General features: G+C 30.7%; 4 protein-coding genes across 5 annotated transcripts in view; 1 reads left to right on the forward strand and 3 right to left on the reverse strand.

The window, feature by feature from the left end:
- The window catches only part of LOC125817589 (putative ubiquitin-conjugating enzyme E2 38), a 139,122-nt gene that overhangs the window by 120,998 nt on the left and 972 nt on the right, over positions 1-17,152 (forward strand). The window contains exons 1-5 of one of the 2 annotated variants that reach the window (XM_049497136.1): positions 14,306-14,482; positions 14,966-15,532; positions 15,643-15,706; positions 16,193-16,332; positions 16,421-16,732. In XM_049497136.1, coding sequence (XP_049353093.1) covers positions 14,420-14,482; positions 14,966-15,532; positions 15,643-15,706; positions 16,193-16,332; positions 16,421-16,732 — 1,146 coding nt within the window. In that variant the 5' untranslated portion in view covers positions 14,306-14,419. Of the gene's footprint in view, positions 1-14,305; positions 14,483-14,965; positions 15,533-15,642; positions 15,707-16,192; positions 16,333-16,420; positions 16,733-17,152 lie in introns of those variants that run through there. The other variant, XM_049497137.1, reaches the window with a different exon arrangement.
- Positions 7,356-8,024, reverse strand: LOC125817596 (uncharacterized). Its single transcript, XM_049497143.1, has one exon. The coding sequence runs from the start codon at positions 7,911-7,913 to the stop codon at positions 7,371-7,373; it is 543 nt and encodes a 180-aa protein (XP_049353100.1). The 5' UTR covers positions 7,914-8,024; the 3' UTR covers positions 7,356-7,370.
- On the reverse strand, positions 10,793-11,423 carry LOC125817599 (uncharacterized). Its single transcript, XM_049497147.1, has one exon. It carries the CDS (start codon positions 11,270-11,272, stop codon positions 10,838-10,840), a length of 435 nt encoding a protein of 144 aa, XP_049353104.1. The 5' UTR covers positions 11,273-11,423; the 3' UTR covers positions 10,793-10,837.
- On the reverse strand, positions 11,830-12,657 carry LOC125817595 (uncharacterized). The gene has a single exon (XM_049497142.1). It carries the CDS (start codon positions 12,601-12,603, stop codon positions 12,046-12,048), a length of 558 nt encoding a protein of 185 aa, XP_049353099.1. The 5' UTR covers positions 12,604-12,657; the 3' UTR covers positions 11,830-12,045.

Below are 17,152 nucleotides of genomic sequence, written 5' to 3' on the forward strand. Positions count from 1 at the left end.
CTCAAAATTTAGGACGTACACCCTACCGATCTGCACCTTTTATTTGCCCCTTGAAACGTTTTGGTACGCTCCACCTCAGAACTCTCCTTGAAACTCACCTCGAACACTTTAGAACACTAAAATGAACAAAATAACAATAATAAATTTATATATATTTTTACCTTAATTTATCACCTAACCATGACTAATTAGTGTGATTTGTCGAGAAATACAATACTTAGGAAAATGTTCACTATTGGTAGTCAAATAATTAGAGAAAAGTATTATGTGAAGGTTACGTCCATTTTAATTAATTAACAACACCAATCAAGCCCATTTTCTTGCCGATTTTTCTGGAGCTTTTACATATTTGTATTAATTACTTTGAATTAAAAAATGGAAATGGTCCACAAATAAAGGAGGAATTTTTTGAAACCCTAATTTTACACTCCAATATATTCTTCTAATTTTTTTCATAATCTATTAACTATTTCGAAAACAATAATTTTTTTTCTCACGATAACATATCTAGTATAATATTATAAGTGGGGTTTGAGGAGGACAAGATATACACACAAATCTTATCACTATCTTTATTGGATATAAAAGTTATTTTCGATAGATCCGCGACTCAAAAGTATATATGTGCTACTATAAGAAAATAGCAATATACAAAAAAAACTAAAGCAACATATAGTAATACACATTGAAACAGGGGCACAATTAGTAAGGAGTGAGGAGTTCATGTGAATTCACTTCGGCAAAAAAAATTACATTGTTTATACATGATTAAAATTTATTTTTTTATGTATATGTAGCAAATGTTAAACTCCGTTCGACTTCTTCATATATTTAATTTTTTATGTTTTGAACCTTCTCAATAAAAATACTGACTCCCCCGCTACATTAAAAGGTAAGAAATAAACTTGGGAAAGATGTTATTTTCACTAGAAAAAGAAATTTTACCTTAAAATGGGAAAAAAGAATACAACAAACAAGTTAATTAAACACGTCAAAACACTAATCTAATTAATCCAAATTATGGATATTTACCAACTTTGTTTAAGATGTTGCCGGACTTAAAATAATCAAATGATGTGTCTAACTTATAAATTAGAAAATAATGATGTTGAACAACAGTTTGGTAAAAGGTTAGTACTCATTAATCCACTCAATGAACTAATTGATTAACATTTAATTGCACGCCTAATCTTCCAAATAGATTCTTTTTTACTTTTTTGTTCTTAGAAAATCAAATTTATGCCTATCCAAGTATAAATTCTTTAAGAATACGATTTATAATTTGTAAAATATTATGATGCAAAAATACAAAAGGCAAAAACTGCAAATGACCATTGATAAATCCTTAATTAATAGGTTCCCAAGTCACTTTAGTCAAATGTTAAATTGTAGTCCATCATTATCTATGGTTCAAATGGATAAATCATACTATATAGTTTGATAATCATAATAGATTCTTTTAATTCAAAGTTCAAAAGTAATTATTGCCTATAAATATTTAAGCATTTCGTGAATGCACAACCTATTAGCCTTTTTGGTCATTTATATATATTTTTTTGGTAATTAAATAATTTTATTTATACCAACGTGAGAATTACATAATCAAAAAAATCTGACCTCTATTACTTAACAATTTTTTTCCCAAAACAAAAAACACTCTAAGATATTGACTACATATTCTTTATCTATTACAACTTGATTATCGATACTAACTTACTACAGTTTCCTAAGTAATTTAATATGTTTGAGCTTCAGACTCCATGTTTGTCATATCAAACTATTAACTCTAATATTAATTATAGAGCTAAAATAACTTTAAAATATATATCCTTAATATGGTATAATTAATATATATTTTTTGAATTAAGGATGTGTTCGATACGAACTAAAAATAGAGGCGGAGCTAGGTGGGAGTTCGGGTTCGGACGATCCTAGTAGCTTTTCTGTAGACCTTGTATTTAGAACCCCCAAACTCTTAATGCTAAAGGAAATTGATTACCTGTTCTAAAGGAAATTTAGAACCCCCAAACTAATCCTAGCTCCGCCTCCATCTAAAAATATCTGCTTAATATAGTTAGGACTTTGTTTCCACTTCACATACACTCAATAAAAAAAAAAGTGCATATTGATTCTTTCTACAAAAGGTCATAAAATTGCCAACCCAAAAATTAATTATTGTCCAACTTACTATCTAAAGTATCACTATTATTATTATATCATCCGACAATAATTTTTTCATCATAAAAGCATTCTATTCACGGGAATAAACAAATCAACTTAATTTATGATTAAGGTCCCCTTTTTGACATTAAAAATAAATTGTCTAGATCCTATGATAACAAAAAAACATATGATATTGTTAAATTAAAATTTAGGTTATAAATGTTGGTAAAACAAGTAGACTTTACCTTTGTATTTTAATGTTTTTATTTTGACTAATATAGACGCTTCCCTTTTTAAAAAATAAATAAATTTGGTTGTGGTCAATAATTGTGACTAATTAGATTTAAGGAGTCAATCACGCTGGTCTTTTCTACCCATGCTTTAAAATATGGAATTTTGACCATAAGGACCACCTTGTCATTCTTTGTAAAAGTCGAACAAAATATCTGAATCTTCTCGTAAAAAATATAATATAGACAATTTATTTAATGTAAATATTATTGATTGTTTTTATGATTTAAACTCACTACTTATAAATCACATATAAATTTAGACTTTATTTACCTTTTTAATTGTACTATATCAGCCTCATTCCATATGATATTTTAAAAAGGAAAAAAATACGCTTGCTTATAATTTTCACAACCCAATAAACAAAGAAAAAATTGAATAGCAAAAGGCAGGTTCGGATCTAGGATCTCGCAAAGGTGTTCATCGAAATCCTTTCACCATAACATTAATATCGTATATATATAGATTTTGAATTTCTTAAACACAAGAATAAAGTTCAAAATTCACTTTGATGTTTCAAGTTTAAAACACAAGCATTATTTTTTTTTATTCCTCTTAGTGAGAATCTTGTACAACTTTCAATTATGGATCAACAAACATATAATTTTGGCTCAATTTTTTATATGTTGAAAATTTACTAATTAAATACAAATGATGGATTTCAAATTCAGTAAATAAAATGAGTTATGATAGAATTACAAACTCAAAGTCATAATATACAAATTTTGAATCCGTATATGTGAGAATAAGACCAAAACTCATTACGAAATTCATTGACATGTCACATGTCATTGCACAAATAGGGATCGTAGCTTTAGAAAAAATGTTGTCCGATTATTATTTGAATAGAAAAAAATTATCTGATAAAATTTTCTTACATAGAAATTTTTATTCATTTCATAATTATTTTTTTTATAATTAAGATATAATGATTTATATAATTGCATAACATAATAGAATAGTAGCAATGAACAATAATGCAATAGCCACCGACAGTAAATTGTAAGGATTGCTCACGAGGGATCATGGTCCTCAAGAAAAAAAATAATGATATTTTTAAATAAAAAGTTAAATATATAGACAACCTATTAAATTATTTCGTATATTTAATTTAAACATTTGAATTATGACTTGTTCTAATTAAATCTGAATATATATATATATATTATAAATGTTTCTATTACAATTTGATGCCTTTAATAATCTGTTTAGATATTCCATATATAACAAGTCCAAATAGAAAATAAAATAAAGGGTCCATTTGCTTTAATCCAATCTTAGCTGGAAAAAAAAGGAATACTAGGCTTACATATGATTATAATTAAGGGAGAAAATTCTGAAAAATATTTCAACTTTGGCCGAAATTGTTGTTATGATACCAAATTTTATGGAGGACCTTTTACCCTTGCACTATTTAATAGTGTATTTTAAAGGTATATATGTGCCCACGTGGACACGTTACTATTTATAATGATGCAATATTTATGATGTCTACGTGGGCATATATATACCTTTAAAATACATTATTAAATAGTGCATGGGGCTAAAGGTCCTTTCCAAAGTTCGATATTGTTACTACAATTTCGATCAAAGTTCGAATATATTTCAGACTTTTTTCCCTATAATTAAATGTGACACATTAATCCTCTCATTATCCATCTAACTAGATGTTAATGATTATTCTACAAAGTCATAGGTTTATGTATATACCATCCACTTAAGCATGCATTAAGAAGAAATGTCCTCCTTTTCATAACCTTAATAAGAATTTTTATTTAGATAGTTCATATAAGGGGTGTCAAATGAGTGAATTGGACTGAATTTGAGAATATCAAAATTGATTAAGTTAATAAATGGGTGAGTTATTAATCCGCTAAAATGTTATTTGGACTGAAATGAGCTTAAAACATTTTATAATCTGATCCGATCAACTTTTACTTTCTTTTAAATTCAAAGCTTGTTTGAGTACCTAATAAAAAAAATTTACACTTATATTATGACTATAAACTAAGCAAGTTATTACAAGTCCAAACATAAATGAATTGAACGAATCATGATTTTATTGACTGATTTTGACGCCCCATGGTTCATATAATTCATCTAATACTGTCTTGATTTAAGATTTCAACTATTCATGACTTAAAATAATATTATTTTATTAAATAATTTTTCCAGGGAGGCAGGGACTATGCCAGATTGGTATTGTCTCTAGTAGGGTCCAAACTCTTTGTAGTCTTCTAGTTAGTATCTTCCAAATAGTATTTTTTTATATATATCTAATACAGTCCAATAAGAGATAGGTTTAAATTACAATCCATTCATTATTAATATCGGGATAACATATTTCCCTATTAAACAAATCATTAGGGGTTGTTTGGTATGAGAATGAGATAAATAAAATTATCCAATAAATTGTGATATCTCATGAAATAAGGTATTCCGCCATTTATATATGTATAACGATGTGATACATAATTTCGGGACTAATTAATACACATAATCAAACGATGGATAAAATAATCTTGTATTTTATCCCTAAATTATTGGCAGAAATAATGTTCTTGATTCTATTTTGTGGAGTAGTTACCTGGGCCAGTATGTCAATGAAGCCCATTAAAGTATAGAGAGGCCCAACATTCAAGCCCAAGATTCAGCCCCATCCTCTTTGGACTAAGTGTCTAACTCAACTAATAGAAATTTCACGAGTTAAGTTTAGAAATGATCCAATGATAGTGGTGTCATTTGAATTTTAGTTATTTTTATCTAAACTTCAATCATTTATAATTGAAGTTCATTTAATAAAGAGAAATTAAATTTCAGAAATAGCAAACATGATAGACATAAATTAAATTTCAGAAATAGCAAACATGATAGACATAAATTAAATTTCAGAAATAGCAAACATGATAGATATAACAAGGCTCTATAGCTATAGTTTTGATAATTGTGCTCCATAGCTATAGTTTTGTTTGCTATGAAGGCCGCGGTTTGTATATTTCGCTTGCGAATATACAAATATGGTAAGTATATACAAAATTTGTATTTATACATTCAAGAATTTTTCTGAACTCCGTTTGTATATTTCGCTTGTCAATATACAAAAATGGTGATTTATTATGAATTTTTCATAAATCGTATACTATTAGTTAAGGTAATTAAGCATATACAAAATTCTCGATTTTTTACAAATCATGTGATATATACAAATCAGGAGAGTAACAAGAATTGAAAAATTGTAACTGCAAATTACAATTTTCTTAAACTATAGCTATAATACCTAATATTGGCTAAATATTTACTATTTTGCATGATTTTCCCTTCTTTTTTTTTCTATCAAAAGGATAGTTATATTATAATTAAGTAGTGTCAAACATATTGTTTGTTGCAGCATAATCAAATGTTAAGTTAGTACAAATGGCTAAAGAAGACGAATATGATTGAACTTTAGACACATAAAATTGAAAAAACTTTAGACATTATATTTGAAGTTAGATTTTTCCAAAACTATCTAAAAATGTACAAAATAAGGTATACATACAAATAAATAAATAATAGGCATAAGTTAAATAACAACGTCAAAATCGAAAACAAATATATGCATCCTTGAATAATGTTCAATTTGCAGGTGGTCCAAATCAAATACACATTGATTGGTGAGCCCGCATTCAATATTTATTGTAAACTAAACTGACCTCTTCTTCGAACACTCACTTAATTATTTATTGGGAACAAAAAATGAAAAAGAAGACACTTAATTCATATATTATTGTTAATTAACGCAATAGATACATGACAAAACTTGCACTAATCTCAGTATTAAGATTTTGCATCTTTTTAAACACATGCATTGCTTGTTCATTCACTCAAATCCCTACTAAAACACACACTCCTAAATCCAAGAAAGGAGGTTTAATTTGAATTTTTTTGGATGGTCTGTCATAAATTAATATTACTTTTTCGTTTTCTATTGGTTGTACATGATACTAAAAATAATTATTTTTCTTCTTGTCAATTTATAAAATTAAGATGGAATTTATTTGGTTTTTCTTACATCAATTAAACAAATTTTTAAACTTTCAATCTAAATTTTGAAGAAATAAGTAAAAAAAAAAAATGGACAACTAATATGAGACCGAACGAGCTGTACTATCAGTGTTTGTTACACCTATCCTCCCCTCTATCCCACAACTTCCATAAAGAAGCTCACACGATTTTCTTGTTTTGTGCTTGAGTGTACTTCATCCACATTACAAGTACTTTCTCTTTTTGTGTTTAAGAGGCAAGTTTTTTTTTATAATACGAAGTTGTTTGGTGAAGAGTGTTTTATTTTCGAAGTATGATTTTTTCGTTCAAATTCATATTAATCGAGCTTTATAATCAAGCCTTAAAGTGAGTACCAGATACGTGACTCTAAGTGGAAAACCAAAAGAAAAATATATTACTCCTTTTTATTTCAACTTACATGACATTTTAATCAACCTCAATGTGATAAACTATAGATAGCTACATAAACTCCCATAATTTGTTTTAGATCATAAATCTAAACAAAAGTATTCTTAAATTGAGAAAAAAAGTAGTAATAAGCAAAAAAAAATAAAAAATTGCTAGAGCTACAAAATGGAATCCCATTTAACATTATATGATACATATTGTTTGATAACATCTTCTTATAGAGCTTTCCAAACCCTAATACTCCCTAAATCTTAACTACCAAAAAAAAAAAAACTAATTATACACAAACTAATTTAGAAAGAAATTACCATTACAATTTCCTAATTGCCCAACCACTAGATGGTTTTCTCGTCTGTTCTAGCTTTGATGAATAGAGTTATCTCATATTTGTTACTCGTTCAAGTGTGGAAAAGCTAGCTCGAACACCACGATCATCCATCGAATCCTAATTGCCCAAAATAGAGTCAATGATCATCAACACCATTTTGTGGTTGTTTATTCCTTGAAATAAGAAGAACAAAATAAGCAAGAACAGCACAAAGAGCAGCAACAACATTCCCTTCTTTAATCAAAATCTTAATAACAAATCCAATAATATCAAGAGTCAATTTCTTGCCTTCTAACATCAAATCCCTTCTAGGTTTTCCAGCAAAAGTTAACAAAACCAATATTGTAATCCAAGTTACCAAAGTAGCTGGTAACACTACAGCTAAAGCTGCCACCATTGAAAGAACCCCAAAAGCTACACCTAATAACACAGATGCATACAAAGCAGGCCACCCAGAAGAAGAAATTGAGATTGTGGGGTTTGAGGAATCAGCTGAAATAGTCGATTCGTACCATGAAAGTACTGATTTGAGAAAATTCCAAGAAATCGATAGCAAAATTGCGTAAACAGAGATGAATAAGAAGACCCATGTTCTTCTTTTGCTCATGATTTTGAAGAAGAATACAGAGGAGATTATTGATTCAGTTTCTTCGATTTGGGTTTCTTGTTGTTGTGCCATTTAATTGAGCTTATTTGGGTATGATTTGATGGCTTTTTTGGACTTCGATTTTTCCTCAATGGGTTTCTATTTTCTTCACTTTTTCTGCTCTGTTTTCTGGTAAAACAAGGGGATAATATTAGAATGATTTTATTTTACCCTAACAAGATACAACGCGCTTGTTATACTGCGTGGTGTCAGTCGAACCCGATGCAGAGAGTATTTCGCGTTAATCTTTCTCTCGTCTTCACACAAGATATATCTTGATGTGAGAAACGGAGTTTATGTGGGAGTTTGTAGGTTCAGACAAATTTTGTAGCTTTTCTGTAGATCCTATTAGGGGTGTGTATTTGGTTTTTCGGTTTGGATTTTTTGATTTTTAATTTTGTAAAAATATAACCCAATTTGATCCAAAATAAATTTAATTTGGTTTGGTTTGATTTTTCTCTATTCGGTGGCTTTTTTCGGTTTGGTTATTCGATTATGTCAATAATTAATAACATAATCAACATAACAATATTGAATCCCTTAAATATACTTTCTAATATAAATCATAAGTAAAACTTAAAACACAATATTTTTTAGTATACCTATTAAAGATGTTCAAACATAAAATATAGACGTAATTATCATGAAAGACAATAATAAAAAAAGGACAAAAAGTGGTTAACTCTAATTTATATGTATGTAAAATTTGGTTTTTTTGGTTTTTATTTTTTAAAATCCAAAACCAAACAAAACAATTTATTAATCCAAAACCAATCCGCAAAACCAAAAAACCAATCCGAATAAAAATTTGATTTAATCCGAATAATGCACACCCCTAGATCCTATATTTGTATTAGAAAATTAATTAAATACATATATATTTTAATTTGTGAATCCCTAACAAAATAAATTGACTGTTCTTAAGGAAATTTAGAACCCTCAAATCCTTTATCTTGACTCTGCCTCAGCTTGATGTAGATAACTTATTCTAATACAAGCACTAATGATTTCAAGTCCCCTTGGGTACAATGTCGTCTTTGTTAGGAAGCGGTTTACTTCCTAATGTGAGACTTTCTGACGCAAATTTGGATTTAGTCGTGCTTTAATGTGGGTACGTAGGAAATCGAAAAGATAAAAATAAGCTTTGTGTATACTCTACAGTCTTCAAACCCCACTTAATGAAACTTTACTGTATATATTATCATTGTTGTTCAATTTATGATTTATAAGTTGATTACACGAAAATAACTTTATCGTTATTCTGAGCTACTCCATTTCTAATATCCTAATATGAAAAAGAAATTATTTTAACCTTCTAGCTATGTGTCAAAATCAAAATACTTTTATATTAAGGAGATTCGTAGATATAGTGCATAAATTAGTGATAAAATTGGGCGTTGGTATGTGATATTTAACTAAGCATATTTAATATTTAATTGATTAAAATATATACCCATAAATTAGTGATAAAATATGGTGTTGGTATGCAATATCTGATTAAGTATATTTAATGTTTAGTTGATTAAAATATAAGCTTTTAATCACCGTGCTTGTGAATTTTTCGAGTTCAACGATTTACTTACTATTGAATAATTTAATTACTTGTGTACATGTTGCAATATATATTATTATTTCATATTTAAAGATAATGTAAATTTAAAAATAATTTAAATGCAATATATTTAATATGTAAAGGGACAAAAGGGGTATTTAATCAATTTCAAGAAACATCACAAGAACCACCCTTAGAATTTACCATTATCAAAAATAACATTATCCCGTCTTATTAGCTATATATAGTTTATTTATATGTTCTTGTTTCTCAAATCCGATTAGTAACAGGTGACTGAAAATAATAATAATAATAATAATAATAATATCTATTTTGCCTTTGCCTTCTATATTAAATCGTTTCTACAAATACTTTATTCTTTTCGAACCACACTTTTTGAATTTAATTTTGTCGTTGTTTTTGTTTCACAAATTAAAACTTGAGAGTTTGTCACTTCAATAAAACAATTGAACATTAGATACATTTTTTTGTGTCATGAAACTAGAATTAATGAGCTATTACTGTTTTTTCCCCGAACAAGACAAAGTAAAGGCCCTTCTCACCTCTTTCGAGTCGCTTGGTGAAAAGAACTTTTTGAATAAGATAAAAGAATTTGAAATTATTAATTTCTTCCTCCAAAAATTGAGATGAGTCGATGTCATTGATTCGATTTTCATATTAGTAAAATGTATTAATGCATGCTAGGCTGAGTCACTATGAAAGGCATAAATCACCTACGGGACAGTACAGAGATAAAATAATGGCAGTAATGGGCACAAATATTTTATTTTTTTAATGTTTTTCTTGTGGGGGTAGGGGTCCAAAATTAAGTGTTTAATGGGTAACATTTATCACTCTTTTGAAACTCAAGTCTGTGTGTGGTCCAAGATTCTTTGCTGCTGCATTTCACAAGTATCGAAGCCTCGTTAAATTTGGATTCATGTCGGAAAATTTCATTCTGTAATCAAGGAAATTTGAACTTGAGACCTATGTTTAACAATGAATGAGTACTTAATAATCCACTTTGTTGGTTAGAGTGTTGTATTATGTGGTTGTTATAAAAAAAATTCCCATCAACTTAACTTTTTGAGACTTTGAAAACATCTTAAACTAACAAAGTTTAGAAAAGAAAAAAAATGAACAAAAGCTGCAAATGTACCACTCCATTGAGATATACAGAAAAAGTGACTTGAAACTTGAAAGCAACAAACTAGTAAATTTTTTGAACTTTTTTTTTTAAGAAGTCGTAATGTAACGGTAATTGATTGTCATGTGATAGAAAATCAAGGATTTGAGCCTTAAAAATAACCTCTTGCAGAAATGTAGGATCATTGTCGTTCTGCCCTTTTTCAAACCCTTGTGGTCTGGCCCTTTCGAATCATCCAGCTTAATATCAAAATTTTAACTAATCATACTTGTCCCTCCATGAACTAACAAGAAAAAACACCCAAGAAAGTGCAAGAACAAAATCACCAACAAGTTGTCTTGGCCAATCATAAGCTAAATCCTCAACTTTCCTTTCAAAATAAACTCTCCATAACGCCATTGATACATGAAGAAAGATACAACCTTTAGCGAAAAAGCTCTGAAACTCCCTGTCCTTAACAAACGACACCATGAATAACAATAACCCAATTACACATAACAGCAATCCAACAAATGAATCAGAAGTTTTTATCAACAATTGATCATGTGGGGTTGATCCCAGTAGCTTTCTCGCTGTTTCAATTCCATGTCCGAGAACAGATACTTCGTTCAGATAAAACATTATCAAAACACCACTAGTACTCGCTATCAGCGAATGAAGAACGCAGATTATGAAGAACCCAGATGATCCCATTCACGAAAATTGATATCAGATTAGAAAAAACCCCAAAACCCAAAGGAAATATTTCAGCTACTTAGATGTGAAATTGAACAAAATTACAGAGACCTATTTGTATTTGTATGGGTGAATTGAGAGTATCGAGAAAAATTTTGAGATCTGAGATTTGCGAATGGCAGAGTAGTACGGATTGAAACCCTAACACGAGAGATTCACGGGAGAAGACGGTTGATTACAGCTGGCGATATGTTATTGGTATGTGTGCATTTTGGAATTTGTTAGTATTGGATTTCGATTTTATTCAACTTGTCGCCCCGTCATATTATTTGTTGTTACTATACAAATTTCCCCGAAAGGGCCTCTACTCAGCACAAATTCAGAATAATCAATACTTCAATTTGATACCAAACAAAGAGTGGAAAACAAAAACTCAAATAGTAACAAGAAGGGAAGCCTGCAGAAAATAAATCTAAAGATGATGCTAAACAGAAGTATAGAGTGAGCAATTATGAAGAGTGAATGACCCATAACCAGTAAATGCAGCAGTATCATTGATCAGAGACGGCAAAATCTCAACAATGCAACATTTAGCTACAATAAATGTAACCATAATAGTATCATGTAACAGATCATTCAAGAAGCAAAAACACCTAAATTTCTTATCATTTATCTAAAGGCTCTAAATATCGACTAGAATTAACTGACAGCATAATTCAATTAAGTAAAACTGAAAACACACTATATCACTGTACTCTAACAAACAACATCTCACTCACTGAGACAAATGATCAAACACCTTCAAGGCGAACAGCACGCTTCGACAATCTAGGCGAAGTCCTTTTCACTGATTCAACTTTCTTCAAACTCTTCTTCTTCTTCTTCAATTTTTCAGTCTTAGCTGAAACCTGATTAAGCGCATCAACATCTTCATTCCTCCGGCTCCTCGTCCTCCCAGCAACACCTTCTTCCACATCTCTCTCCTCAAACTCAAGCTTTCTCACCATATCATCCTCAGATTCATCAACCAACCTCCTTTTCCTCTTCAACACATACGGAGCAGGCGGCATAGGTGGACTACTCTTCGTGCACGGAGCAACCGGAGAATCCTTTTCCGGCGTTTTTTCACGCTCTGCACGCAGCTTCTCGATGTTTCCTTCAATTCGGCCCTGAAGACGGTGACGCGTTAAGCTAACGCCACCCATGGACCAGTGAGCTTCCTCCGCCCATGACATTAATGGATCCAGGACGGAGCTTGGTGGATCTACTCGTTGTTCGTTGGGCTTGTAGAATCTAGGTCTAGGGAGGCTGCTGCCGTAGAATTTTCCAGGTTCTAGGGCTACCACCATGCTGCAAAACCTAATTTATCAAATGAAGAAGGGACTTTGAATTGAGATTTGATGAATTTCTATGCTAATTTTCTTCTCAATTTATAGCAAGTATAGTAATTGAAATGGAGGGAAATACTTTTGGAGGGAAACTTGGCGCCAAATATTTACCGCGCTAATTTATTTATTTATTTTTTGGATATGAATACTGAATGTTTTTTACTTTTTATAGATATTGGATAATGGAAATTATGTTTGAGTTTTGACTATAAAATTTTTGAATTCAATTTTGGAATTTTAGAAATACTTTAATTTTTCCCCACTTAAATCTACTAACGAAAAAATTTGATAAAAAATCCTTAATTTATATTAATGGTGAAATACAAATTCAATTTATGTGGTATTGTTTGATTCGATACAATATGTAAGAACAAAATGATTTTTTTTTACATTTATGATTTAAAATAATGTATACATATTTGATATTTGTGTAACTATAAATTATTTCATTAAAAAATAAAATAAAATTTAAAGTTTTTATTATGAACGAACAAAACAGAAAAGGATATTATATAAATTGGATAAACTAAATAATACTCCTTTTTTTTTTATATCTTCATAATTTTCATGGCCAATGAGATATTTAGCTTGTGCAACCTAAACCATGATTCTCCAAAAAGTAACAATGAAAGAACTAAACAAAATAGCTGCTAAGCTGACAGCTTAAACTTAAAATAATCAGTAAATAATATATAATATTATATGATTCATATATAATGCACATATAATTATGTATTGTTTGTGTATAATTTATGTACGTGATTAGAAAAAATAAATTGTTAATCTATTTGGCTATTTGTGAAAAAGATCTGGTATTTTTTGTTACAGAAGTATAATAGATTTTTTTTTCCTCTGTACAATTATAAACTTTCATACTAGTAACCAATAAGGGTTGTTCTGGAGCAACCAGTACTTCATTACTTTTAATTATAAGTATCGAATTAAAATTCTTCTAAATATTGAATCATTTTTGTTAGAAAACGCTTTTGTAAATGATTATAACGGTTTAAAAACTTGTGACCTAACAACTCCATGTGCAAATGCAATGGAAGCAAAGAAATTTCCATAATATTTCAATCAATTTTTCAATAAAAGGAAAGATGGTCTTTTTCAAAAGTCATAATCACCTTTGAGTCGTAGACCCCTCCAAACGACCCTACACTTGCCTACTAATTTATTTCCAAAAGACACGAAACTTCACTTCTTTGTTTTGTACTTTCTCGATCTCGATTTAAGTAAGTGTTTGATCATAAATTATGATTTATTGGTATCACATAATAACAATCTCAATCTTATATTTTGACACACCAAAAAATATAAAAACGTCTTTTATATATATAAGATAATTTTTTAACAAAAAAATAAAAATAATCACTCTCGCTCCTTCCAAGATCCGTCGCACATTTTTTCCAGGATATTCAGCCGAAAAGATATGATAAAAAAGACCGAAAGTATCTATCTGCGTAATATTCTACGATTTCGCTTAGTCAACAGGTCAACTCTAACAAATTATCTGCTGCAGCAGCGGACCACTGGAAGTTAATCTTCCTATTGGTAAATACAATTCTCATAACCAATGAAAACCTAACACGTGTCATCATATAGCGTAATATACAAAGCGTGTTCCTTCTAGCGTACGATTAGAAAACGCATTTCATAAAGCAACAAATATATCGCTCTCTCTAAAACCCGAATAGTTCATAGTGATAGTGTGTGCGTTAGGGTTTTTGGAATCACGGAGAATTTTTTGTGAAAAAATTGAAATTGCTGCGCTGCAATGGACGTTGAAATCGAAGAAATTTCTGCTCATGATGATTCTGTGAAGGTTAAAGACAATAAGGTATTTTGAATTCCTCATTTTTCGTGTTTTTTTTTATTGATTGATTGGTTGATCGCGATTGTTTTATGATAGGATTTTGGTTGGATTGATCATTGTGTATAATTGATCGCGAACTTTAGTAAGAGTTGCATTTTAGTGTTTTTGGTTAAATGTTGTTGTGAATATTACTGTATGATCATCGAAGAATTGTAATTGTGAATCATGTTGAATAGAAGAAATGATTGTGAAATGAATTTTGGAAATTGTTGTCTATAAGAGTGGGGTAAGGTCCGCGAACATTCTATCCTCATTAGATCATACTCCTGGGCAGGGGATTAGGGTTATAGAAAGTGATTTTGAAATTGTGCATGCAGTAATTGATGATTCCTATGCTTCAGAATGTTTACTGCTAGACTATTGTAATTTCTAAGCATGTGTAAATTAGTTTACGATTTGAAAAGCCATTTTCATTTGCTTTATATATTTAGTTTGTTTAACGTACAGGAGGCTATGACTGAGGATAGTCCAGATACTGTAGCTGGGTCCACATCTGGATCTACCGACTCTGGCAATAACAACAGTTCCAATTCAGACATAGCATATCATGAAGATCAGAATGATGGAGATGATGGGTTGGATGATTGTGATGATCTGTCAAACTATGATGATGATGAGGACTATATGTATTATGATGATGAGGATGATGAATGTGATTACTTGAGTATGCAGGCACAACTTGATAATGTTGATTTGCCCGCTGGTGTTGAGGCAACAGTTTCTTGGTTAAATGAACCTGCTCCTAGTTCAAAAGTGTCTTCCCAAGCTAGCTCTTCGAGTCATCTAGCAGGTGCTCAGACATTGAATCCTACACTTCCTGAGCATGCAAGTAGTAGCTTTGCTCAGGTCCCTGCTTCAAGCAATTCTTTGGTGTCTGGAGGATCAAATTCCTGTGGGAAGGAAGAGGTAACTGAAGATGAACTCATGAAAAAGTATCAAAGTTTTAAGCATTTTGATGTGGTAGAGGACTTCTCAGATCATCATTACAGTAACTTGGGCGTCAAGGGACAACAGGTAACTTGTAAGGGAATTTCTTGTGCTTTGCAGGTCATTTTCTGCTATTTTAGTTGTTTGTTAAATCATGAATGTGACTGTACTAACCTGTGCTATTACTTTTTTAACAGCCACCTAAGGCCTGGAGTAAGAAAGTTCAGGATGAGTGGAAAATATTGGAAAATGATTTACCTGGTGAGTCAGATGCTGTTAGTTAGTGACTTCATCGTATTTCATATCTTGGTTAATGTATCAATGTTTTCCTGCTGTTGAAGTCTTGTGAAAGTGGTATTTTTCTCAGTCTAACCTTCTTAACCTTCTTGTGCTGGCTATAATGGTAAATGCAGCAATTGACTCGTGTGATATGTGTGATTCATGAAAAGATATGTGTTGTTTCTGATGACATCCATTGCAATTTATATTTTGACACATTGTTTTGTCACAAGTAAATGATAGAATAGCGATTCTTGCTTTCCCATCTGTTTTTCCCCACCTCAACTCCCTTATCCGCTGCTAAATTTAGGACTCTATCCTGTTTGTGACATGTTGCACATTTATCTGCAATAATAGAAAATTTTGTGTGAATTTGATTCTGTGGGATGTCCTCTCATTGGTAGACTGCTGTAAATCTATCTGACTGTTTGAGGTTTATGTTGAACTCACTCTCTCTCTCTCCTTCAGATACAATATATGTAAGGGTCTATGAAGCAAGGATGGATCTCCTTAGGGCCGTCATCATTGGGCCACAAGGCACTCCATACCATGATGGCCTCTTTGTCTTTGATGTTCTGTTCCCTCAAAATTACCCTGATGTGCCACCAGTATGTATTGGAGTGTTCTTGTTTTTTTCTTTATTTTGTAGCATGGAAATATAAATGTATTTATTTACATATTTTCCCTTTTCATTAGATGGTTTACTACTATTCTGGCGGTTTGAGACTGAATCCCAACTTGTATGATTGTGGAAAAGTCTGTCTCAGTCTTCTGAACACTTGGACTGGTAAAGGTAACGAGAGGTGGATGCCCAATTCATCGACCATGCTGCAAGTCTTGGTTTCCATACAAGCTCTAATTTTGAATTCAAAGCCTTTCTTTAATGAGCCTGGATATGAAGCTTCATATGCTGGACTTGAGGGACAGAGGAGATCTAACTCTTACAATGAAGATGCTTTTGTTCTATCTTTGAAAACAATGACATATACGTTGAGGAGGCCACCAAAGGTATGATGTTGAATCATTTTCTGAACTTCTACTTCATTCAATTATTCTGTTGAAAAGTAACATCCAATTGTACTCCCAGTGTAGTCCAAAAATGTCTTTTCTGTTGAATTTCTGGATCTCCTGAGATTTCGCTGACTTCTTAATGACTAATTTAGTTGTTTATTGTAAATTAATGCCGTCCTTTTCTTTCTTTTTGTTAATTGGTGTCGCATTTAATCTGTCTGCAATACTGGTAACATAGGTTTATCTGGGAAAAAGCAATCTATAACCTACTTCATCCTTAAAATCTGTTTGCATCTTATGTTCTGTAATTTTTCTGCTTGCATATAGTCAGTAAAGTAATTAAGGAAGAAGGGAAGGTTCACAGTGTTAGGTATATACGGGTGAAAAGAAGTTGGTAAAATTAACTCTGTGGCTGCA

Source organism: Solanum verrucosum, unplaced genomic scaffold (genome assembly GCF_900185275.1).
Source record: "Solanum verrucosum unplaced genomic scaffold, falcon-dt-bn FXZP01000280.1, whole genome shotgun sequence".
Taxonomy (NCBI): domain Eukaryota; kingdom Viridiplantae; phylum Streptophyta; class Magnoliopsida; order Solanales; family Solanaceae; genus Solanum; species Solanum verrucosum.

Excerpts from the sequence above, each read along its gene's own strand:
- LOC125817596 (XM_049497143.1), bottom strand. The coding sequence starts at position 7,913 with ATGGCACAACAACAAGAAACCCAAATCGAAGAAACTGAATCAATAATC.
- LOC125817599 (XM_049497147.1), bottom strand. The coding sequence starts at position 11,272 with ATGGGATCATCTGGGTTCTTCATAATCTGCGTTCTTCATTCGCTGATA.
- LOC125817595 (XM_049497142.1), bottom strand. The coding sequence starts at position 12,603 with ATGGTGGTAGCCCTAGAACCTGGAAAATTCTACGGCAGCAGCCTCCCT.